Source organism: Conger conger, chromosome 7 (assembly GCF_963514075.1).
Source record: "Conger conger chromosome 7, fConCon1.1, whole genome shotgun sequence".
Classification (NCBI taxonomy): domain Eukaryota; kingdom Metazoa; phylum Chordata; class Actinopteri; order Anguilliformes; family Congridae; genus Conger; species Conger conger.
Window position 1 is genome coordinate 6,933,366 of NC_083766.1, and position 24,442 is coordinate 6,957,807.

Below are 24,442 nucleotides of genomic sequence, written 5' to 3' on the forward strand. Positions count from 1 at the left end.
GGGAAACATAAACAAAAGGACGGGGATCCGGGAACCGGCAGGTATGACAGCCTTGACATTATCTACCTCTGCGCTCTTGCCAAGTCACCAGCCCTTGGCTCTAATTCATCTGTTACTCCCTAGCTGGTTTCCCACCACACAACCTAAGTAATTATTGTTTTTTCTCCAAACTCAGAACTCTGGTCTTCATGCATGCTTCTAATTTTCTTTCTTCTCAGCAACCCTACTTTCAGTTACTTTGAAGCTCTTTGCATTCAAAAATATGATTCTGATTACTTATACAGGAGGATAAGCAGCATATATGATCACTTATACAAAAGATATACACTCAGTGAGCACTTTATTAGGTAGACCTGTACATCAGTCTGTGAATGCAAATATTTAATCAGCCAATCATGTGGCAGCAACTAAATTCATAAAAGCACATTTATTTCAGAATAAATGTCAGAATGGGGAAGAAATGTGATTAAAGTGACTTTGGCCGTGTAATGATTGTTGGTGCCAGACAGGGTGGTTTGAGTATCTGCTGATCTCCTGGGATTTTCACACTCTTGAGTTTGCAGAGAATGGTGGGAAAAAGAAAAAACATCCAGTGAGCAGCACTTCTGCGGGCAGAAACACGTTGTTAATGAGAGAGGTCAGAAGAGAAGGGCCAGACTGGTCGAAGCTCACAGGAAGGTGACAGTAATGCAAATAACCACACATTACAACAGTGGTATGCAGAAAAGCAGCACTGAACATGCTCTTCAAAGCTCTAAGTGGATAGATCCCTGCAGTGGATTTAGAGCGCTGGTACCAGGTCCCAGCTAAATCTCTCACAGGTAACGAGAGAGCCTGCTCTCCTTTTCTTGTTCTGTTCCTTCTGCTCTGCTGTTTCTCTGACTGACTGCCACTCCCGCAGTGCACGTGTTTTAAGGTGACATCCGAGGCAGTGTAGTTCTTTACAATAGGCCTCGCATGCGAATGGTGCTTCCACATCTCCCCCTGACTTTTAAACCAAGTCTGATTTCACTTTTAAACTAAGTCAATTATCACCGCAGCGTGTTAATAGGAATAGAAAGCGGATGCAACTTCTGTATTAAAATTGATAAAATGCAGGAGTAATCAGCTGAACTTCATTTTAAATAGGGTCTTTGTCTTTAATTAGGATTGAATAAATAGTTTGTGATACTGAACTGAAAGATCACGTTTGGTTGAGCTGTGACCTCTGACCCCTGCGACTGCACCTGCAGGTGTTCCGCTCCAGAATGGACAGCGATGGCGGGCAGACGGGGCTCCGTTCCAAGGCCAGTGTCGGGTCTTCTCCTCAGTACAGCACGGCAACGCTGGGCCGGAACACGCCATCCAAGGTCTGGCACATCTCCAGTGGGTTCATTTCCCCCCTGCCACCAGCACTCTCTTGGTCTCTCAGGAGACCTTAAGCACTTGGGTCTGGTTTACGGGCACCAATATTTCAACTATTTCTGCACAATAATATTGTGTCAAATATATTATATACCCCACCATGGGGCATACAGGCAGTATTTAGGGCTGCAACTAACAATTATTTTGTTATGGATTAATCTGTCGATAATTTTTTGGATTCAATTTGCAGTTGAACATTTCAAAATGTATTGTGAATTTATTTAGTGTGATACTACTATCCTTAGATTACTTGGGTAGTTGCCTCTCTCACACCACCAGCTGAAGACCCAGAATAGACCATCTTTGAGTAAAGAGCTCAAATAATCCACACAGATTTGTTTTTTTTTAATAGGAGAAAGAAAGTGTGATAAAAAAGTAACAGTGTCAGAATTAGTTTGCAGTTGCACAATTTAGCACATAGACTAGAAAATTACAATTAGACTTTATATTATGATTTCTACTTATTGATAAGAATATAATATTAATAATGTTGATAATAATATTCATCATGCACTGTGACGTTTATTTATGCCTGTAAATGCTGTGCAGTGGGGATGCCTACTATAGTATACTAGTTGGGCGAGTCACCTACTGTGTCACAAAGACAGGTCTTACTGCTTTTAATGTATTGACTCATTACAGATTCTTTATTATCTTGAAGTAATAACACCCATATGACATTGTTTTTCATTATATATAATTTATCTATGCCTGTAGCTACATTATCCATGGAGGGGCTGCAGTATGACTACAGATTATTTGCTGATGCTTGTATTTGTGTTTCTTTGTGCACTACACAGTGGGCACATGGCTACTTGTTTATTAGGGTGATGGTAAACATTGGACCTGAACATGGAAACATTGAAATTCAAATCTGTTTTTTTTTTTTGGATTTTTTCCCTTTTTCTCCCAATTTGTCCCCGTCTGATTCAATTAGAGCTAGTATTAGATATACCACCCACACCCCGTCCCTCGGCGGCCAACGAGAGAGCGACACGCCTCTTCAAGCCGTCTCGCCTACCAAGTTGTAACCGTGATTCCGAGGCGCCCGAGGTGCTTGTTTTTGTGCGGCGATCTACTAACCCTGCCAAGTCCCTCCCTCTGGAGCAGCGAGCCAATTATTGCTGCTCCACGTGAGCCAGCCAAACTTGGCTTTTGGCAGGACCGAGAATCGAACCCCGGTCCCCGGTGTGCAACTGCAGCGAACTGCAACCGCGAGTCTGCTGCGTCTTAGCCTGTTGCGCCACCACGGCTCCCCGAAATTCAAATTTGTTGAATAAACATATTGTAAGAGATGTTATTTGTACTTCAAATGTGACTCATTCATTGCGCACGAGTTAAGATTTAAGGTTAATTTCACTAAAATCACGCAATCAAGACACTATAATCTTATGAAGCTCATTTGGTGATGACTGGGAATAGCAATGTTGACAACGTTTCAGAGCCAAATGTATTTAACAATTGCAAGCTAGTTCAAAACAATACGACGCGTCGGTCACGAAAATGCAAATCGACGAAATTACATGGTCATCACTAATCGTTGCAGACCTAGCTATATTTCATCTTTTTTCTTTAACCATACCTGATGCACTGTACTAAACAACCAAAGGTCAGAGGCCAGGATGAAAAACCTCACTGACATCTATTTGGTGTTGATAAGCCAATCAGCAGTAATGTCAGGAACAGGACAAAATGTAATTTAGTTTATATAGTCTGCACCCAGATTAGGGACAGTATTTCAACACAATTCAAAAACTGTAGAAGGATCTAAATAAGCTACAAATATATTAGTCATTAATATAATACAATAGCTTCATAATTTCATAAATTTGCATAGTCTTTTATGAAAGACGCTAGCTGAGTGTTTTCAACAGTTACTACTGTCTGGTAGGTATTACTTTTCAGCATAAAATTATAACACAATAAATCTAGCTTTGGTGGTCAGCATATGTGCATGTCTAGAGTTCCTAAAAGTGTTCTGAGAATCCAGGAATTCACAAATACAGGATTGTTGAGAAAACAAGGTTTTAGTGTCTGTTTTCCTCCTTGCTTTAGCACGTCTTTCATACTGCATGGCTGCAACTAACCTTTTGAGAATGTAAGGAGCCATTACATGCATTTAAAAGAACCCTCAGGTTCAGTTCATCTGGTCCTGTTCATTTAACCTCGTCGTGTTTCAAAGCTGATGCAGTCAGCTTGGAATGAGAGAAATGCATACAGAACAGTGATGAATACATATAGAAAGGGCTCTTTGACGTGTGTGTGCTGAAATGAACCAGTTTACTGACAGGAGTCAGACCCTTATCCAGCTGCACATTGATTCTAGGAGTGCAAAATAATAAATGTGAGGAAGCCAAGCAAATGGAGACAATACATCATTCCTCAAACTTTAATTCAAAATTCAATACTACATATCACCTAATTAAAACAATGAGTATTAAATACAGAATGTATCTGAAGATTGTCCAGTGTACTGACAAAAAAGATGTGGCTGGTCCCCCTTTCACAGTTGGTTTAAGTCATCACCTGCGATATAAACACAACAATGTGCATATATATGATCATGACAATCGCATGGCTTGAGTAGGACTTGACAATCACGCTTACCTTTACACATTATATGTTTTTATAAATTGTATATGTAATATTATTAAATTCTGTATTAAATATGAAATATGAAATATTCAATTAAATATAATAAAATTGTAAATATTACAAAATAAAATGATCAAATACATGGCATTTGAGCATCTGCCAACAAATATAATTCCTACATTGTTAAGATAGCATAGTGTTACAATTTCTGTAGCAGCAACACCAGGGTTGTTCAAACAATGAAAATAAGACAGAAAAGATATTATGCATGTAAACTTTGAATCAGACTTAAATATAAGAAATGAAGAAATAGGACCAGAAAGATCAGAAAGGTAGAAATCAAAAATAGGATTTAAAAAATGTAACGGTAACATTAGCAAGCTAGTATGAATATCCTGACCAACCAAGCTAGCATGCATGGCTTTGAATCAGTTGTCTTGGAGTAAAATGTAATATGGAATCATTCTTCAATAAATCATGGAGATGTAATATTGATCCTTGTTAAAACAGCTAGTATGTCTCGGTATTAATAGGCACCTTAAAGTGAGTTTTTCCTATCCCGTATATATGATGTAATATGCATGTATATTTACCAGTCAGAATAAGGTATTAATGAATGCCGTGGTATAAATATATGCACAGTAGGTCTAGTACATGCAGCAGTGACAGACTGAGGTATTTTGGGACTAAAAGCAGCTGCATATGATGTTGCAGGTTTTTAACACAAGCAGCAAATTGTTGGTGGAAAGTTGGCCACTGATAGTACTGTACTTACCCTGTGCACAGGGGGAGCTGTACTCACTCACAGCTTCATCACCTGACAACCAAGGAATATGTTGCATTAGTTAAAGGGTCTTTTCTACCTCACAGATGTCATCCATCATTTACCCAAGTACAGAGCACAAGTACAACAAGGGAAAAAACGGTGTATTTTGTGAAACCATTAGTTTTTTCAAATGATAAACCATGGGGGTCAAATGAAGTGAAAGTATTCCTAAATGAGGGACGTGCATGAAATAGAGCAAATTCGGTCAGGAAACTCTTAATGCAGACAAGCTTTGGTCAGCCTCAACCAAATGTTCTCATACTGACCAATCACATACACATATCACTACATATTATGAAGACATTTTCTCACACCTGTGCGTCTGCTTGATTTTTAAGGTGAATGGTGGCCTTATTCTTTTTGTTAAAAATATCCTCTGAAAGCATCCTCAAAGGGTTTCAAACAGAATTGTCAAATCAGTCAGTTGTAAATAATGGAGCACCTCAAGGCGTTTTATCTCCTGTGCTGTTTTCTATGAATACAAATCATTTTAGTGTTTAAAAGTATCTTACTTTTATCATAGTAGTCATAAACCTTCACCACTGCAGGCTTCAGGTTCCTCACTGGTACATCCTCGTTTATGGTCAGTGAGTACATCATGGGTGCCATCTTCTCCAGCTGTTAGGAAGGCAAAAACATAGAATGTAAGTATGACTGCACTTTGTTTATACCATGCTTTTCTCCCAGCAGTTACTGTTAGGGGATGTATTCATTCCAATATCCCCCAATTCTGTTGAATTTATTACTGGGATATGACAGGCTTTATTAGAATTACTGACATAAGGGACTATTTAAGTTGAGACCTCCTGCTTGTATTAGGGCTGGACAAAATATTGTATATTTATTTTCAGCAAGCTCGCATTTTATTTATACGCTACTGGATAAAAAAAAGATATTTTGAGAATGTATTTTGATGCTCACTGACATAAAATGGGGTCTATTGTGGAGGTGTTTTCACTGTGTTCCTCGGAAATATTTACTCAGACGAGAGATTCCTTGTAAATCCCCCAACGGAAGTCTTAAGATGTAGGCATCGCAAAATACATGTTTTGTTGCAAAACGTCGAGCAACAGCAAAATGATTATTCCTCCAGTAAACATTTTATCAATGTTTCTCGAGTTCACGTTTTTAGAATTAGAAACTATTATAGATTTTATTAGCTGCAGCCTTGCCATGAAAAACACACTGACAATACCTTCTTGTAGCATGTGGATTTCCGAAATGCAGAGAAGGCAACACACACTTTTGCCACACACATTACAAAATAAAGAACTTTTGCCACTAAAACAAAGGCATCTTAGAATAGGTTACACAGAACCGTAAGTTTTAACCTCTTCAAATGGTGTATCTTGTTTCGATAGTGAAAATTACAGCGTGAAACAGGGAATGAATACAAAAAACCCACACTTAGACTTAAGGGGTTAACAGGATGAGCCAACCAGCAGCTTTACCTAGGGGTGTTAACTGAACCTTCACAAATGCCAGCATTAGTAGAATAGAGCACACTGCTGCAGTATCAGTAGAATAGACCACACTGTTGCAGTCTCAGTAGAATGGACCACACTGTTGCAGTCTCAGTAGAATGGACCACACTGCTCTGCACAAACTCTAGGGTTGCACTCTTACCTCATCTAGATAGATGATCACATGACCTTCTTCCTCTTCAACACGCTTCACAGTGGGACTAGCTTCCAGCTGCAGAAATGATGTGCATTAAAGCATAATGATAAAAAATCTGATACTTATTTATTACTCTCATGTCACTGTACTAGCTGTTATTTGGTGTATTTTCTTACTTTAGACCTATTTCTTAGACTTCTACTGCTGTAGCCTGTCCTGACTTATGATGCGTTGTGTGTTCAGAGATGCTCTTCTGCAATGTTGTAATGTGTGGTTATATGCGTTACTGTCTCCATCCTGTCAGCTTCTGGCCATTCTCCTCTGACGTCTCTCATTAACAAGCGTTTTGGTCTGCAGAACTGCTGCTCACTGGATTATTATTTTTTTTGCAAACTCTAGAGACTAGCGTGCATGAAAATCCCAGGAGATCAGCAGAGTTGCTCACCTGTGTGAGTGAGCTTTTATCCAGGAGGAATCCTGACAGAAGACGGATGCTGATGATCACCATGTTAGTTTCCTCCCGCCCACCATTGTACCTGTTGAACAAATTCAGCTGTTTCTTTTCTCTCTGACTTTTGCAAATAGCCAGTGGCTCTAAAATGTATACATGTATACAGTTTATAATAATTCATTATAATTATACTTTTTATTCTTATTGTTCCTGTTATGATTCGTTATTATACCTTCTATTTATATTCTAATTATTGTCATATGTGTAAAGTTTTATTGACCATTTATTTGTAGTAGATTTAGCTCAATCTTTTCTGTGGACAAGAGATCTGTGTAAGCACATAAAAAATGTTAAACTTTATTTTAGCAGCTACTTAGTTGTACTATAAGAACATTCTGGTCCTAAGCAAACCATGATATGATGGTATGAAAGTCTGTATATTTACAACAAAAAGTCTGTGTATGGTGTGCAAACCCCACCTGACAAGTATATCAACTGTAAGAGATGTTTTCTTTGCACTGTTGCAGACCCCTGATGCGCTGGCGTTGATGGTGAAGGAGGAGAAGTCTGGAGGAGGGGGGATATTGTACTGCAGTGAGATCTGAAAGAGAGAAAGACATTTCAGGAAGACAGAAATGATTGAACACCCTTTGTGTCACCAGATGACACATCACTGCTGTTTCCTGACTGTTTCAATCACGAGTATGATCTATAGTAGCACTAATCTACACTCCAGTACCATAGGTGGCAATGTGCCCAGTAGTGATAACAGCAGAGTTACTGCTCCCACAGAATCCAGTGCTGACCTGAGCAAATGCACAAGCCTTGCCATCAGCCTTAATACTGTAGACTCCAGGCACCTCATGCAGCTGCTCCTGCTGGTAGAGCAGTCTATTGTGCTCATCCACACGGAACTGCCTTTTATATCCACCTGTAGAGGTCACCATCACTGTGCTGGCACCTCCCTTACTGTAGGTGGCAGCAGCATACAGCGTCAGAGCCTGCAGGGCCACCACTGTATCCTGATGAGAATAAAAAGAGGGAGGTAAGAAGAAAAGGGGAAAGGATGGAAAGATATATGCAGGCTTACAAAATGGAAAAAAAAAAACATTTGAGAAAAAAAGTTGGAGGACCTGTGTGGAGGAGAACCCGCCGTAGGGGTTCTGCTGGTCTGCCAGCCAGCGAACAACAGAGCTGGAGTAGCTCAAGTCAAAGTCAGCAACGGGAGGCCCAGAGAGGAGTGCTAGGAGCACGTAGGAGGTCATCTCCACTGCTAGAGAGCCTTTTCCAGAAGCCCCAGCACGCTCCCAGTGACGACCTTGTTCTAAAACAAGAGGCACAGATCATAACATGTCTGTCTCTTCATCATTTATTTTATTAACCTTCATTTAACCAGGTAAAGTCTCTTTTGAGATAAATAAATGAACCCACACTTTTCACCCCACAAATTCATAGTGGTACAGACTACACAGTAACACACTGGCACGTTATACTCCTCAAGTTACGTCATGTTCAATATTAAAACAGTTACTAGATTCATGCCTAGATTATAGCATTAGAAACGAAATCAGGGAGATACATTGAATTAAAATGGATCTCTTAGATCACATTAGATTGGTCACATTTTTGTGTGCAATTGTGTACAGAAAACGTTGCTATCATCAACAGAAGCTTTCTAAGATATTTGTGCAAATTCACTGCTGAACACAATTATATGAACTGACAACACTGAAAACTTAAGAAACAAGCTGCAGTTTTTAAGGTGCATGTGTCTCTGACAATGAAACCGTGAAAAGCTGCAACCTGTGGTGTTATAAACTGTGGTGCTAGAAAGTGTTGACAGAGAGAGAGGGGCAGATGCCTGTGATAATGGCCACTTCGCCCAAACGGCCAATGAGACGAGTCCTCATTTCAATGTCCCCGGCCAGGGTGAAGGTGTAGGAGAGCAGGGCAGTGGCATAAGTGCTGTTGATCTGATCTGAGGCCAGTCTCAGACATGACAGGCTCCTGTGCACCATGGGATCCTGACACACAAAGAATATTAAAATGCATAAATCGATGTAATATACTGTAACTATTAATATTCTAATAGTTGCTATTGTATATGCTGCAAAATATGCGATATTTATGTAGTTTGCTGAGAAGTGATATACACTTGCTGAGCACTTTATTAGGATTTTATTACGCATTCATGCGATCATCTAATTAGCCAATTGTGTGGCATCAGAGCAATGCAAAAAATAACGCAGATACAGGTCAGGAGCTTCAATTAATGTTCACATCAACCATAAAAATTGGGAAAATTTAATCTCAGTGATTTCAACCGTGGTATGATTGATGGTGCAAAACGGGCTCAATGTTTCTGGAATTGCTGATCTTCCAGGATTTTCACACACATTAGTCTCTAGAGTGCAAAAAACAAATACATTCAGTGAACAGCAGTTTTGCAGATCAAAACACCTTGTCGATGAGAGAGGTCAACAGAGAATGGCAAGACTGGTTCCAGCTGTCAGAAAGGCTACGGTAACTCAGATAACCACTCTGTACAATTGTGGTGAGCAGCATCTCAGAATGCACAACATGTTGAACCTTGAGACAGATGGGCTACAACAGCCGAAGACCACGTCGGGTTCCACTTCTGTCAGCCAAGAACAGAAAGCTGAGGCTGCAGTGGGCACAGGCTTACTGCACAGTTGAAGACAGTTGAAGCCTGGTCTGATGAATGTTGATTTCTGCTGAGTCAGATGGTAGGGTAAGATTTTGGCACAAACAGCATGAATCCATGGACCCAACCTGCCGTGTGTCAACAGTCCAGATCGGTGGCAGTGGTGTAATGGTGTGGGGAATGTCCTCTTGGCACACTCTGGGCTTGTTAATACCAATAAATCATTGCTTGAATGTCACAGTCTATTTAAGTATTGTTGCTGACCGTGTGTATCCCTTCATGGCCACAATGTACCCATCTTCTCATGGCTACTTCCAGCATGACAATACACCATGTCATACAGCAAAAGTAATCTCAAACTGGTTTTAAGGACATTACAATGAGTTCAGTGTTCTTCAGTGGTCTTCCCAGTCACCAGATCTGAATCCGTTGGGATGTGGTGGAATGGGAGATTTGCAGCATGCATGTGCAGCTGACAAATCAGCAGAAATTGTGGGATTCAATCACGTCAACATGGAACAGAATCTGAAAAGAATGTTTTCAACATTGTGTGGAATCCATGCCACAGAATTGAGGTTGTTTTGAGAGCAAAGGGAGGCCCTACCCAGTATCAGTATAGTGTCCGTAATGAAGTGCTCAGTGAGAGTATATTCCCATATTCAATTTTAACTGAATTTCATTTTTTTTTTTTTTTTTTTTTTTTTCTGAGCTTTAAATTAACACCCAGCCATGGTTAAAGTAGCTTTCCTACTTTTGTTTTGCTTTTGTTGTATTCATTACTTAATGAAACGAGTGAAGCTAACTGTAGCATCATATTCTCAACAAGTATGAACACCAAAACATGGAATTTCTCTTCAGATGTATCCAACAGGATAAACAATTTACTTGGCTGTACTGTACATAGCAATACCATGAATATAATTAGGATAGGTCCGGCCCATTGTCTCTAGTGGTCAGTTTGCGTTCCAGCCGTGCCAATATCCACGACATACTCAGGGCTAAAGGGAATATCCATGCATCTTTTAAAATTACTCCGCGTTTGTAGATCACCGTTATCTACTTTGTTATCGAAATGAACTTCGTCTCGCATTTAGTTGCCTACCAAAGTAAAATTAATGAGTGAGTTTAAAGTGTCCTTTGATTTGGAAAGGAGCAGGAACGAACGAAATACAACTTTTAGGCAACATCCTCGGATCGAAATACCAGGTCCCCGACAAAAACAAATGACTTGTGTGTGCCAGTGTCGTTTGGTGTAACGTAAACTAGGAAGCTAGCTAACGTTAATGCAGTGGTTATACATGATTGGAATAGGGTTGCTTAGCTAAGGTTAGTGCAGTGGTGATACATTATTCCTACTAACGCTAGCAAACGTTAATGCCGTTGCTTCGATAGTCGAGAGGGGATACATTATTGACAGCTAACGTTCACAATACCGTTGCTTAGCAGCCAACTTCTGCTGTTCAGCGGAAGAATACATTTACCTTAAAACATAGTTCCATTAAAAAATCATTTATTTAAAGTTTGTCTCTTCTTTCTTCAGTGAAATTTTGAATGATAAATGTGGTAACCGTTGTACAGCTAGGGGGTTTAACGGCACGACACGAACCACCCCGCTAGCTCTGCCAATAACAACGAAATACCACGGTCGTTCCATAACGCTTAAATATAACACCATTATTTTGAATCCTAAGTTTCTCATCGCTAATGGCGTCATGATTTTGTCTTTTCTATCGGTCAGAATCGGTTATACAAATGGGGCAGTATGAGAAGAATATATACAGAGCTGCTTTTGCCCCTTTCCAGATTTCCTGTATTATTTAGTATTTTCACACAGACTGGTTTCATTGTGTCATTAGACAAAATATAATATGAGAAAAAGGGAACCTGAGTAAAAACTGAACACATTTCTAAAATTACTATTTCATTTCTGTGATTAAAAGTCTTATCAAACACCCAAATCACTGCTGTGAAAAGACCTGCGGGACCCGTTAGCCTCAAATATATCAGTGTTTATGATATAGAACACTAGATTACAGATACAGTACAGATGTCGTCCAGGTTTGATGGAGTACTCACAGTGCTGTTAGTGCCCAGCTCAAGGAGTGCTGCGGTAACATAGGCCGTCAACATCACCTCATCACTTACTCCACCCTGTAAGTGGACACAACATATCATTGGAAAGACTGGGGAGTTCTGGAGACACAGACATCGAAGGTACTGTATGTTTGAAATATGCAGATCTGTGAAGATCGCATCAACATATCCACAGGGGGAGAGAGCTACTGTATAATATGGAAGAGAGCATCCTCTCATTTGTGTGTGTCTCTTTTTGCTTGCTGGTATGACTGTGCAAATGTGAGATACTGTCTGTGCAGCTGCTTATATGTGATTGTGTGTGTGTACATTTCTGTGTATTCTCTTTCAGCTCACCTTCATTCCATTGTGAAAGAGCTTCCCCACAGACATTATGCAGCCATCTTCTTGTTGCTGCTGGCTGAGCCATAGCTTGGCACTGGTAATGTATTCTGGGTCAATGAAGATGTATCGCGTTGCGCCTCCAAAAGACTTCATCACAAATGCAGTGAGCCTGGACACACAGATACTGCAAATGTTAGCTTTGAAACCCTGTACTAGGATGGGAGATAAATGTCAAATTTTGTGTGTGGTGTCTTGCCGGTTAGAGCTTCTTAAAGTGACTGTAAAGGTAAATTATGACTGAATGGATTCAGACTACATTGTATGGGGTTATTATGGTATGTATTGAGCATCAGCAAAATTAGAGAAAGCAACTGCATTTCAAGATTGACTTACAGTCCCCTCCAAGAGTATTGGAACAGCAACGTCAATTCCGTTGTTTTTACTATACACTGAAGACAATTGGGTTTGAGGTCAAAATATGGACATGAGATGACAGGTCCGAATTTCAGCTTTTAATTCCCGGTATTTGAATCTTGATTTGTTAAACAACTTCAAACAGATCACCTTTTGAATCAGACCACTATTAGACCACCCCATTATTAGGTGAGCAAAAGTATTGGATTGGAACAAAAATTTGACAATCATAACCCCTAGTAATGACACACATTGTGCATGCTTATACTGTAATGGTGTTCACTGTGTCTGTGCGCAGGTGAAGAGCGGTGATGGGACTCCCTCCTCTGTGTGAGGCTGAGATGGACACTCAGACTAACCAGGTGTTCCCTGAAGAGTCACTCTCTCCAAAGGCACTGTAGGAGCCATCATTATGCTTGTAGTTCAGCTCCCGCTGATATCCTGCAGAAAACCAAGATTACTGAGAAGCTGGTACCCCCCCCCCCCCCCCCCCATTTGTATATTGCTACAGAGAAGATAAACATATAATCTCTGTGTGGATGTGCTTGGATGCTGTTAAAGCACTCTGAGCACATTTCCAAGTCAGGCAACCTTGTGATCCCTCCACAATATAATAGCCAGCCAATGAGATACCGGCTGTAGAGCCCAACCATGTCCCTCTCACCACTCTCCAGGAAGGTAATGGCCTTGTTCTTGATCTTCGATGTCAGCTGTTCTGTGGTCTCCAGGTACCTGAGGATATAGATGTTGGGGGCAAAAAGCAGCATGTTCTGTTCTCCACAGCCATATGGCATAGCCAACAGGCTGTCCAGATTCTTCATGGCACGGCCCATCAGATCGCCTGTCAGAGTAGGCAGACACCTGGTCAATACATACATTCATATACCAAAAAATCCCAACAAGTCATCCCGTATCAACCTCAACACACTCGCTCACACCCATATCCATACAACCCAACACACTGGTATAATTCGAATTGCTTGCCATAAATGCAACTAACTAACTATCTCAACTAATGTTGGAGGGTCCGGGGGGTTTGGGGAAAGGAAATCTTAAGATCTTTCTTAAGATCTTAAGATTTTTGTCATTAATCTTACTTTCTGTTGTTCACTTTTGTTAAACTTTCTAGTTTAATAGTTTCTTATATAATTGATCTCATGAAGGATATGATAGTATATGTTTTTCCATATATTTTAAAAACAAAATTACAATTTTTTCCAATTAACTTTTAATGTGTTTCAGCCATCAAAATAGAAAGCACGTCATTGAACAATGGGATTTTTTTGGGATACCTAGCAGTCCCCTATCAAAAACCTATTTTGTAAAGGAAGTTTTAAGGCCAGAGCATCAAAGGATTACTAATCCCATGTGAAAAAATAATTCTCTGGAGTATTATTTTATACTTTACCATACTTGGAGTATAAGTGAAGTTTAGGTAATTGCACTTCAGTTTGAATAATGTCAGTTTCCTCCTACTTGACAACTCGTAATACTCGTAGTACCACCACCTGCATTTCTTTTGCTTGCTGGTCAGACAGGTGCCCATCCTGAAGTAGAACTTAATTTCAAGCATAAAATGCTGAGTAGGAAGGGAGAGTTTGCTCACCCAGGACGGAAAGAAAGGCTTTGGCAGAACCCTCCACAAAAACTTCTGGCAGCTCCAGAGAAACAGCCTTCTCCACAGCTCCCTCTGGTGGAGTGAGACGCAACATACAGACAGAATCAAGAGCTCCACCCAGCTTTCCCACCATCACTGCACTGTAAAGCAGTTTGCTGAGAAACAATTCCACAGTCATGTAATTGACGTATTTAAGGGAAATTTTATAAATGAAAAAATATATTTGAATCAAGGATGATTTTTAAACTTTGTGTTTTTTGAAAGAGCATCTTCATGCTACAATAACAATGTAAATGTGTTCTTGATTTGTTCCAGTTTTGCATGGATATTTTTGCAGTTGTAGGAGAGAGGGAAAAGGTGAGACCTTGAGGACACAGCAGTGCATTGTGACTGATGGTCTGTTCAGTGCCCTCAGGCTGAAAAAGAGACACAAATCAGGGCATATTCACAGAATCAGTGCACATCACAAACACACCATGTCTACAACCTCAACATAATACTGTATCATATCCAGTAGCTGTACTTGTCCGCACATCACAAAATATGAAAGAGTAAATATGAGGACTACACATTTCCCATTTCAGAATCTCTGCAATATTTCTTAGAAATAAAATATATACTATAGATTTTACAACATTTGTTGGTAAAACGAATACAACAGTAAATAAAAGTGCCTTAAATGAAGTTGCTATTAACAGTGTGCTGTACAGGCAGAATGATTTAACATTTATTGCAATGTATTCCCAGTTGTTATGCCCCTAGGGGTGGCCTGTAGTGTAGTGGTTAAGGTAAATAACTGGGACATGCAAGTGGTTCTAATCCTGGTGTAGCCACAATAAGATCTGCACAGCCGTTGGGCCCTTGAGCAAGGCCCTTATCCCTGCATTGCTCTGCGGGAGGATTGTCTCCTGCTTAGTCTAATCAACTGTACGTCGCTCTGGATAAGAGCGTCTGCCAAATGCCATTAATGTAATGTAATGTAATGTAGTCTGTCCCTAGTAGAATGAGTCTGGTGTGCTGGGTGGTTTTAACTTTGATTGGAGGATTGGGAGCACCAGTGGGGAACCCTATATGAAGACTCCTGAGGGAGGAATTCGAAAAAAGAAACCGCTACCATCAGGGTTCCATGCTGCCCATATTGTTTGTTTTGATCCTTCTGTTAAATTAATCCTTTTTTTTTTTAATCAATGTTGTTTTCCCATTTTGTGTTGCGACAAGCCAAGGGGGCTGGTCGTAACACCAGTATTTTGAATATGATTGCAATGTATGAATCCATTCTCAACAACTTCAACAATAAACAAGCATGAGAGCATGACATTATATACCAATATGATACCCCTGATACAGCAACTTGTCAGAATCATTTGTTTAGTAAATATGTCTACGCCCATAACAATTGATTGACATGTCATGTGCAAAAGGTTTGCTGCATCAAAAAAAGTGATAACGTTATCGGGGCTACCCTATGCATCTTTGTCAACTGGATCAATTTTGTCGAAGATTTTCAAAAAATTTAAAATGGTGGAAAATCGAAATAGTTGCCAACATTCTTTCTTAAAGAAAAGTAGTTAATCTGAAGGAGTAGGATCTACTTTAGGATTTAGGATTCTCCATTAACAACAGCGAAAGTGCGACACTCTTTGAAATCCTGCATATATGATATAGCTGCTATAGCGCCCCCTAAGAGTAACAGGAATTTAAACTTATTTGCTTCTTCTAGTGTCACCTAGAGTATTGCCTGCCAAAATCGACAGGTGTCCACATAATTATGGACTACATCTGTGTACCAAATTTGGTGACGATCAGACATTGGGTTCTTGAGCTATAGCTGGGATTGTTCATTGTAATTTTAATGATTTGGTCATTTTTATATTTATTTATGTTAAATCCCTTACTATCTAATTTGGTTGCTCATCAATTCAAATAAATGCAATTTTAAAAAGACTTGTAGACTTACTGGACAGTAGAGGCAGTATTATTCTTGTGAGAATGCAGTCTTGCCATGCTTTGTCTGTTCTTAATTATAGATAGATCATAGATGGCTGTGTGGTGTCTCACCTCCACAAGCAGTGTACGGACAACAGTGTCGATTCGTCCCCTCTCTGGCACGGTGACCACCTCATTGCCACAGAGCTCCTCAGTGTTCAGGGCCTCTGCACTTACTGTAATGTTCACCCGACCTTAGAGAGGGTATGATAGAGCCTCATGTAAAGCCACAAGGGGAAAGGGGAGCAGTCTTGTGAAAGGGGGGGTATTTTACTGGCTTCATGGATATACATTTCTAACTGACAATTGATTCTTCTATTATCTTCCTAACTAAAGGTTAAGCAGCGTGTAGAGCCCACAATAAGCCAACCTGAGGGGGCACTGTGACTCACCCAAAGTGGTGGCGGTGATGATCCAGGTGAAGGTCTCACTCTCCTCACCACAGAGACATCGCTTATACTGGCAGCCATCGCACGGCTGGCTTGTGAACTGTGCCGACTCTCTCAGGCTGACATGCACCTGTGAAACAGGATAAACACAAATGGTAAGAAGGAGAATTGAAGATGAGAACAGTCTGTTAGCCCATTGAGGCCACATTCCCCTGCCCTCTTCTCTTCTTCACCAGTGGTAGCTCTTGGCCTGCTGACAGATCTTGATCTGAAATAGCTACTGCAATCCAATTTATTATGAATCCCTTTAAAAAATGTAATTAGTTATTGCCGGACAAGTATATCACACATGAAAATTTTACTTGCCAGAAATAAAGAGAACTTGAACCTAATGACACATTATGAAATTTCACATGACTGTTACTCTAAACTAGCAGTTTACAGTAGTTTTCTTAATCAATATGAACACCATTGTAGGGTGTAGAGTATATGGCTTGTTGCAACCTATTCCCCAGTGAAGCTGTTTCCTAAATATGGGGCTAAACTTCTCAAAACAAACATGTCCAGTGACGTCACTGGACATGTTTGGCTTGAATCTTCTTGGTTACCCTGAAGGTAACGGGCACTGAAACTCCACCCTTGAACACAGAGACTGGTGTTGTAATGTTTCTGTATTTGTTCTGTATGTTTTCAGGTTTAGTCTTGTTTATTATTCATTTTTCTTAGTTACCTGGTTTATGTTTCCCATTACAGTTCTCCATTGTCCTCCCCTGTTATGTCTGCATCTGAATGTTTACCAGTCTAGTCACTCCCCTGTCTGCTTGTCCCACTATTCGGGTGGTCACGGTAGTTTTCGGTTTTTCAACATTTTTTCCAAGACTCACGATTCTTACTTCCTGCTTTTTCTTGGTAGTTAAATGTTGTAAAGCACGATTCTTACTAACTACTACTAATCTAGGTTTTGTACAGTACTAATCCGATTAATACACTTACTGTCTGTCTAACTAACTAACTAACAATCACTTTTATTGGGTAGTTTAGAAATATTCACGTAACTAACTCACTAACGCTATCTCTTAGTATTTCTGCACTGTTCTGTAACTCCGCCTCCCTATGCTATCCCTGATTACTCGTTTAGTTTCAGCGAAGTGTTCGCACCTGTCTCTAACCATCACTGCATCTTCAAACTATGCAAATGTCTACTCCCTAATCCGGAGCCGTATGTTTTACATGTTTTGTTTCGTGCATCCAGTCCGCGTTTTCGTCTCCCTCCCGTTATTATGTTTTTACTCTATTATGTTTCCCCACCTGTTGTCTATTTGTTTAGCCCACCTTTTCCTCTGCCCCGCCTAGATTGTCACCTTCCCTCTTGTATTTAAACCTCAGTCTCAGTATGCTTCTTTGTCAGAACGTTGATCTTAGTAAGTGCCGATTGTGTGTAAGCCTTATTATAGAGATTCATGATAGACACCCCTTTGCCTTGACTTCCGTACCTGCCTTGCCCTCTTGTTTTGTTTGCTCATCTGATCTTCTGGTTTTTCGACGTGTTGTTTTGTATTTTCTGACTACGAGTTTGTTTTTGCCCTTTTGTACCTTCGCCCTGTGATTTCCTGTATTTTGACCTCTCGCTTGTTTTTTTCGACTATTCTTTTGCTTTTCGTTTTTGGCTGTGTGCTGGATCTCTTGGCTTTTGACTACTGAACATTAAAACTACGATTTTGGATTATCCTGTGGTCTGCATCTGGGTTCTCTGCACCGTACACAACAGGTGTATGGGCAGCCACCCATCCAGGCAATCACATGACACTCGAACAAAAATACTGTAACGTTAGCATACAGATCTCATGGAACCTACCTTGGCTAGCCTGAGCGATATGAGGAGAGTTCTGACTACAGCAGCAGAAGACTAATACGTCTAATGAATAAGTACTAATAAGTGCTAATAAGTATGTAATAAAGTGCTCACTGAGTATATGTACTGCTTTTGTGGGTTTTTTCTTGGCTCTTACTGGTTGGTACCGCAGAGGGTCGTGGTATAACCATGGCTGTGCACCGAGCAGTGGCTCACCATGATGCACTTGGAGAGGTAGTTGAAGACTGTGGCCTTCAGTGGGAACATCTCTTCACGGATGACAGAGTATGGCAGCGTCAGGCTCACAAAGAAGGGCTGGAAGGCCGTGAGGATTGTGTTGGTGGCCAGCCCGAATCCTGCGGGAGAGCTGCAGAATCCACTTGCTGCCCATTTGGTAATAGTGTCCGGGATGGTCTGCTCCACTTTTACTCTGCCTGAATCTCTGTTAGAAGAGAGGAGAAGGTGCTGAGCACATCAGGAAATGCTGTCAATTTGTGCTTACTTTCCTTGTCTGTCATGGAGGAAAGCTGGGTCCCTTATGCCTGCAGAATAGTGTTAGCTCAGCAAAAAAGAAAAATAATTGTCATTATTGTGAAGGGAGTGCAATATGTGGTTAGCTAACCTGAAAAATAGGAGCATTCACATATTTTGTTGAACATTTTTGTTAGGAAGCAAGTTTGCATTTCCTGTGATGTTTTAGATTATAAATTAAAAATGATTAAATGTTGCATATGTGAACACCAAGTTCCTTAGCTAACAATATACAGTAACTAGGCCTCTGGTTACCCAGCGATGTATAGCATTGCATTACCTGAACAAAAATTCAGGTAACATTAGCCCAGGCATTCTGCGCATTTTGTCATTAAACAGGAGTTTAAACTGCGTTCATTACGATCTGCCTCATTCAAAAAATGTGATTAGTAGGCAGTCCCATTTGCTGATTGTGTAATGAGCTGCGGCCTTCATAAATAAGACGTTCATTTCACGCATAATATGACCGTCATCAGGCCGCATTTTCCACGGCGAGTCTCTTGTATCTAAATCTGGCCCTTAAAGTCTAAAGCCTTTCCGACCTCACCCTTTTAGATTTGAGCAAATTTGCCATTGAATCTGAACCATATTTGACCTCCCATCCTACCAACAGAAAGTATTTGGGCAGTGGTACAATTTCTATATTGAACTGAGCTCACCAGTATTCCCTTTCTTCTAAATTATGTTCCAAATAGTTTTGGTAAACTAAAATTTCCCTCAGGATGAATAAAGTATCTATCTATCTATCTATCTATCTATCTATCTATCTGGTAAGCCTGTTGTTTGGCCTGTGTCTCTAACTGTTCTTATTTCTCCACTACATTATGACTTCCTTGACAGACAGAATTCAAATTCAATCAATCAAAACCAAAGAATCAAGACTACATCCTGAAAACATTCTTTTATCTGCACTAAAGAAGCAATTGAATACAACAAACTAATCAAACAGCTGAGAAGCTGTCTGTCCACAACTTTTAGGGATGGGGATGGGGAGTTGGGGATGTCTGCAGACCAGTAGAGTTTTCAGCCCGACCAATTAGAAGGCTTGAATTAATATAAACCCATCTAGGATCAGTTGTCAATCACTTTCTAACCGGCCAAGAGACTACATGTTTCTCTTTTTTTATTATTAGATCTTCCCTCCTCCTGTTAAATTCCATGGTGGTTGGAAGCAAAGACCTGACGGGCGATGATCGAGTTTGCACGAGGATCGTGCATATGGTATGCCAGCCGTTTTTGACAGTTAGCTGTGAAAATTATTAGCTTGATAAACAATAGTATGGTGTGGATCATATCTTGGACAGCACGGACAAAAAACGAAAGTAATGAAAAAATAACCACCGTAGTATAATAATGTCCTTTTTTTTTTTTTTTTACATAATAATGTACATAATGAAATGTTGAATTCATTCAATCTGAGTGAGAGTCTCAATTAGATCTGAGAGACGAGCACAACAAATTGAGTGAAGACAACAATGACCCTCCCGCCCATGTGAAGTCTCTGGGCTGCAGACATACATACTTGACTTTTAGTCCCCTAAAATGGGTGGAACAACTGCTCAGTGATAATATCTTGGGACAGTCTTCTTACAAACAGACCCATGTGCAAATTGTCTTATTGTTAAGAGAGAAATACTTTGGTGCTGCATCAGGTGGCACATACAACACAATTTTAGTTCAATGTTCATGTTTGAAAAATATACTATTGAACATTTGGTAACACTTTTGGTAATAGTCAGATCTACCTTACATTACATTACAGTCATTTAGCAGACGCTCTTTTACAGAGCAACGTACAATATGTACGTACAATGTGTTGAGGACCTGAGAGGAAAGTACAGTTCCGAGTCCTAGAGTGAACAAGAAGATTTAAAATAAATGGCTGAAAATCAATAGCTCAAGGCACTTGTCAGACATAGGTCCTAGGGTGTATCTTTCTACCCAGTGTGGGGCTAAATGCTTTGTAGGATGGTTCCCTTGGTTAATGATACACACCCCACTGGTACCAGGTCCCAAATCCAGGTCTCAGGAAAGAACGTGCGAATGGTTGCCATGGGTTTGACGACTGAAGGGTCTTGAGAATCAGAAAGGACTTGTCCAGAAAAGAAGAAAAGAGAAAATAAACAAACACATACAAAACGTACAAATAAATGTAAACACATTTCCGGCAAATGAAAGTATAAGTCAAGAAACTATGATTATCTCTTTCATAAATCATACATACAATAACACAATAAAGTCTGTAAGTATTGGGACAGTGGTACAATTTCTCAAGAGTGCATCTTCAAAGACCAAGCAGATTTAATTGGTGAGGCTCATGAGTCAGTTCCGACCATAGACCGTATAAAATGGATTATTCCAGTCCTATACGTAATTTATGTAGTATATATAAGCAAAAGTAAGCTAATTATAAAAAATATGTTTAGATGTTAGTTTTGCACATTTGTTTGACCAGTGTCTTTAGGTTTCTCCACCTGGACAGACAGCTTTTCCTTGCCCAATTTTTAACAAAATAAACAACAAACAATTACGGCGAGTTCAAGTTTATTATAAGAATCATGGCATAGATGAAGTTAAAGTTTTAATATACTTTTCACTTTCGCTGTATGCTAACAAGTTACAAAGTAGCTGTAGCACACATAGCCATACAATGATAAACAAAAAACTACAGTTTTAAAACGAAGTTCTCATCTTTTCTCGGTCATCTCTTTAAATTGATTGAAATTGAAATGTGTCCTTATAAGGTATTTTAGGGGTGTCGATTTATGCCAATCATAAGTTTTGTGCGCAAGCTTTTTGCTTACAATTGATTGCTATTTAACAACATACACACGTGGATAGGTAAAAAAAAAAGATGCATGTACTCCTGTTTGATAAATCCCGCTGAATTTGTTTGTTTCCAATCACACATGGATTTGCACACAGGGTTACAAAAATATTGATAAATGAAGCCCATATAGTTTTAGAGTCTTCCCCTCTTCCATGGTGCCTAATCATCTGCATACAGTGCTGTGATGATGTCATGACTATTGCAACAGTAACAGTGTCCCATTTTCTAAACTGAGACCTGGATAGAAAGCTTAATATCCAATTATAGAGCCTACTCCCAACCCCTATTCACAGGAGCTTTATTTATTATCCCAACACAACAAACTGTCGCAAGAACCTCTTTCATTGCAAGGGCCTTTCTTATCAGTGTGGATGGAAACCATCCATAGACCTCTACTGTCCAAGGAATAATATAGTCAATTTACAAGTGAAAACATCACTGCCATACCGATCGCCCACTCAGTGTGATGGTGCATTTCCAAAAGGCTGTTCTAACAACGCTTGTTCCCAGACATTGCACCTCTCCTGGAATTCAGCACCTGCTCCATGATACCCTCAAATCAGCAATGTGCACCAAAGACAAAGTTTAGAAATGCGGATTATCCTGTTGCGAATTAAACAACTGAAAAGTGAACAGTGCAGGTGAGGTCGGTTGTGTGGGGTGGCACCCTGGGGGTGGCCAATCAAATTTATAGGGGGCACCTGCCACCACAGGCCCTGCCCTGGACACATTCCCCTGACACATTCGGTATCTAATACAGACAGAGCCAGTAAGGTCCTAATAATGGGTGTGCTATCATGTTATAGTTGTGCTTTTAGCTTAAATCGGTTAGCTAGCTAGCAAATATTATTATTGGATAAGTCAGCATCCTTACCTTAGCTATTGATAGTTCATATACTAAGTTGTGAAAATTCAGTCTCCCAAGATCATGGAGGTAGCTATGGTGACAACAATGTGTGGAAAGTGAGGGCACGGTCTGTCAATCATAGCTAATTGATAGTTCCCATTACCATGCCCAGACAGTTTGGGTGAACTTTTATACTGGGAAATTTAGACATTGAAAAAATAAGCTAGAAATTACATTTAAATGTCTGAATAATACAAAAATTACACATTTGTTTTATTGTTGCCTAAACAACTGTCAAGTGTCAGATTCAACCACCATGTTACTGCTTTAAGTTGTACAGTACCATAGCAGCAAAAGGAAAAGCAAAGCTCATCATACCTCGTATGAAGTGTTGCGGTGTGTCCACAAATACTTTTTCACCCATAGGTATCCTCTCCATGTAAAAGCAGGGAACAGGTGTTTTCATGCCTGAGTTGGTCAGGGCTTTAACACCAACTGCCTTCAAGATATGAAAAGTAGAAATGTTCATCATTAAGTTGACAGAGACAACAAGCAAATAGTAGAAACATGTTGTCCCCCCAACCCCATGCGCTGGCACCAGCTCTGATTTCATTGGGTGAGGAACCATTATTTGGTGGCTGACATTGCTAATATGAACACAGTTAAGCTGAGCTTTACTGTAGCAGTAGGCCAAGTTGAAGTAGTGAGCTAAAATTGCACTTATGTATGGTTCTGGAGACCCAAACGCAGACCAGAGGAATTTCAAGAACCGCTGTCTTTAAATCAGTCCAAAGTTAAAAGCCAAGTGATCACAAAATCCAGAAGATCAGAAATACTATAAGGTGGGGGTAGAGCGGAGAGCCAGGAGCGACCAGAAGAACCCTACTGAGCGAACGCGCTAGGGTTCGACCCTGAATGCTGGGGTTGGTTCACAGGGATATTCAGGAATGGAAAACAATATCTACTCCCAGAAGAAAGGGAGGAACAAAAAATAACCCGAAGGCGATTCTTAATAAGGAAACAGAAAACAAGCCCAAAACGGCTGAAGAAAAATAAAACAACCCTCACAAAACAGGGCGAATAATCAAATTACTAATTGTGCTTAAAGGCGAGCACAGATACAGATAAATGAGGAGTTCAGAAATAAAAGTACAACCTAGCAAAAAACCGCTAGGCATGAAACAAAAAACCCATGAGGCGCAGCTCAGGCAAAACTCAAACTAAAATACATATACCGGGGACAACGTCCCTCTACCACCGGCTCACACGAGCCCAAAAGAAAAATGAAAACACTTAGGGAAGGCGTCGGTGAACCCAACAACTAAACCGAGCGCCTTCCTTACCTTAGTTCTTTTCTTTTCTTTTAATTGTATGGCTTAGACACACACACACGCACGCACGCACGCACGCACGCACGCACGCACGCACGCACGCACGCACGCACGCACGCACGCACGCACGCACGCACGCAGAGTCTACCTTGTGCATATACCGGCTTTGTGCTAGGGTGAACGGTAACACAGAAGCACTGAAGACCAGTCAGAACTGGCCTTAAATACTCTGCTGGGAGGCAATTCCCTTGGTGCAAACGAGGAACAGGTGTTACCAATGATCCTAGGCCCTCTAGCAATCACCACGGGTATTACCTCCCACCATGACAAATACGAGGTACAAAAGGGCAAGGCAAGAACATAGTCGAAGGAAGCAGAAGGTAGGTCCAAAACGAAAATTCTGAAAAGGCAAACAAATCAAAAGGGCTAGGCAAACTCGAAATGGAGAAAAAGCAGGAAGTAAGAACAACGAGACTGAGAAGGAATCGTGGGGAACCGGAAAATTCTGAAACCACCCAAATAGTGAAGGACCCAGACGGGGGAGTGACTCGGGCTCAGAGTACATTCAGATACAGACATCACAGGGGAAGACAAAAGCAATGAACTATGAATGAATAAACAGATGAGCAGATCTGAATAATGAAAAATTATAAATTATAAGAATA

The 24,442-nt window shown here is 40.3% G+C and overlaps 1 protein-coding gene across 1 annotated transcript in view; it reads right to left on the reverse strand.

Annotated features, from left to right (window-relative positions):
- Positions 1 to 3,777: 3,777 nt before the first annotated feature.
- LOC133132575 (alpha-2-macroglobulin-like) overlaps positions 3,778 to 24,442 on the reverse strand; it is a 39,711-nt gene continuing 19,046 nt past the window's right edge. Inside the window, exons 17-36 of the mRNA XM_061248077.1 lie at positions 22,825 to 22,945; positions 20,765 to 20,861; positions 18,455 to 18,680; positions 16,390 to 16,516; positions 16,070 to 16,191; positions 14,376 to 14,427; positions 14,000 to 14,083; positions 13,058 to 13,234; positions 12,753 to 12,834; positions 11,992 to 12,148; positions 11,638 to 11,712; positions 8,758 to 8,920; positions 8,030 to 8,220; positions 7,703 to 7,918; positions 7,376 to 7,497; positions 6,891 to 6,981; positions 6,452 to 6,520; positions 5,338 to 5,443; positions 4,775 to 4,816; positions 3,778 to 3,930 (exon numbers count right to left, since the gene is read on the reverse strand). Coding sequence (XP_061104061.1) covers positions 3,908 to 3,930; positions 4,775 to 4,816; positions 5,338 to 5,443; positions 6,452 to 6,520; positions 6,891 to 6,981; positions 7,376 to 7,497; positions 7,703 to 7,918; positions 8,030 to 8,220; positions 8,758 to 8,920; positions 11,638 to 11,712; positions 11,992 to 12,148; positions 12,753 to 12,834; positions 13,058 to 13,234; positions 14,000 to 14,083; positions 14,376 to 14,427; positions 16,070 to 16,191; positions 16,390 to 16,516; positions 18,455 to 18,680; positions 20,765 to 20,861; positions 22,825 to 22,945 — 2,343 coding nt within the window. The 3' untranslated portion in view covers positions 3,778 to 3,907. The remainder of the gene's footprint in view (positions 3,931 to 4,774; positions 4,817 to 5,337; positions 5,444 to 6,451; positions 6,521 to 6,890; positions 6,982 to 7,375; positions 7,498 to 7,702; positions 7,919 to 8,029; positions 8,221 to 8,757; positions 8,921 to 11,637; positions 11,713 to 11,991; positions 12,149 to 12,752; positions 12,835 to 13,057; positions 13,235 to 13,999; positions 14,084 to 14,375; positions 14,428 to 16,069; positions 16,192 to 16,389; positions 16,517 to 18,454; positions 18,681 to 20,764; positions 20,862 to 22,824; positions 22,946 to 24,442) is intronic.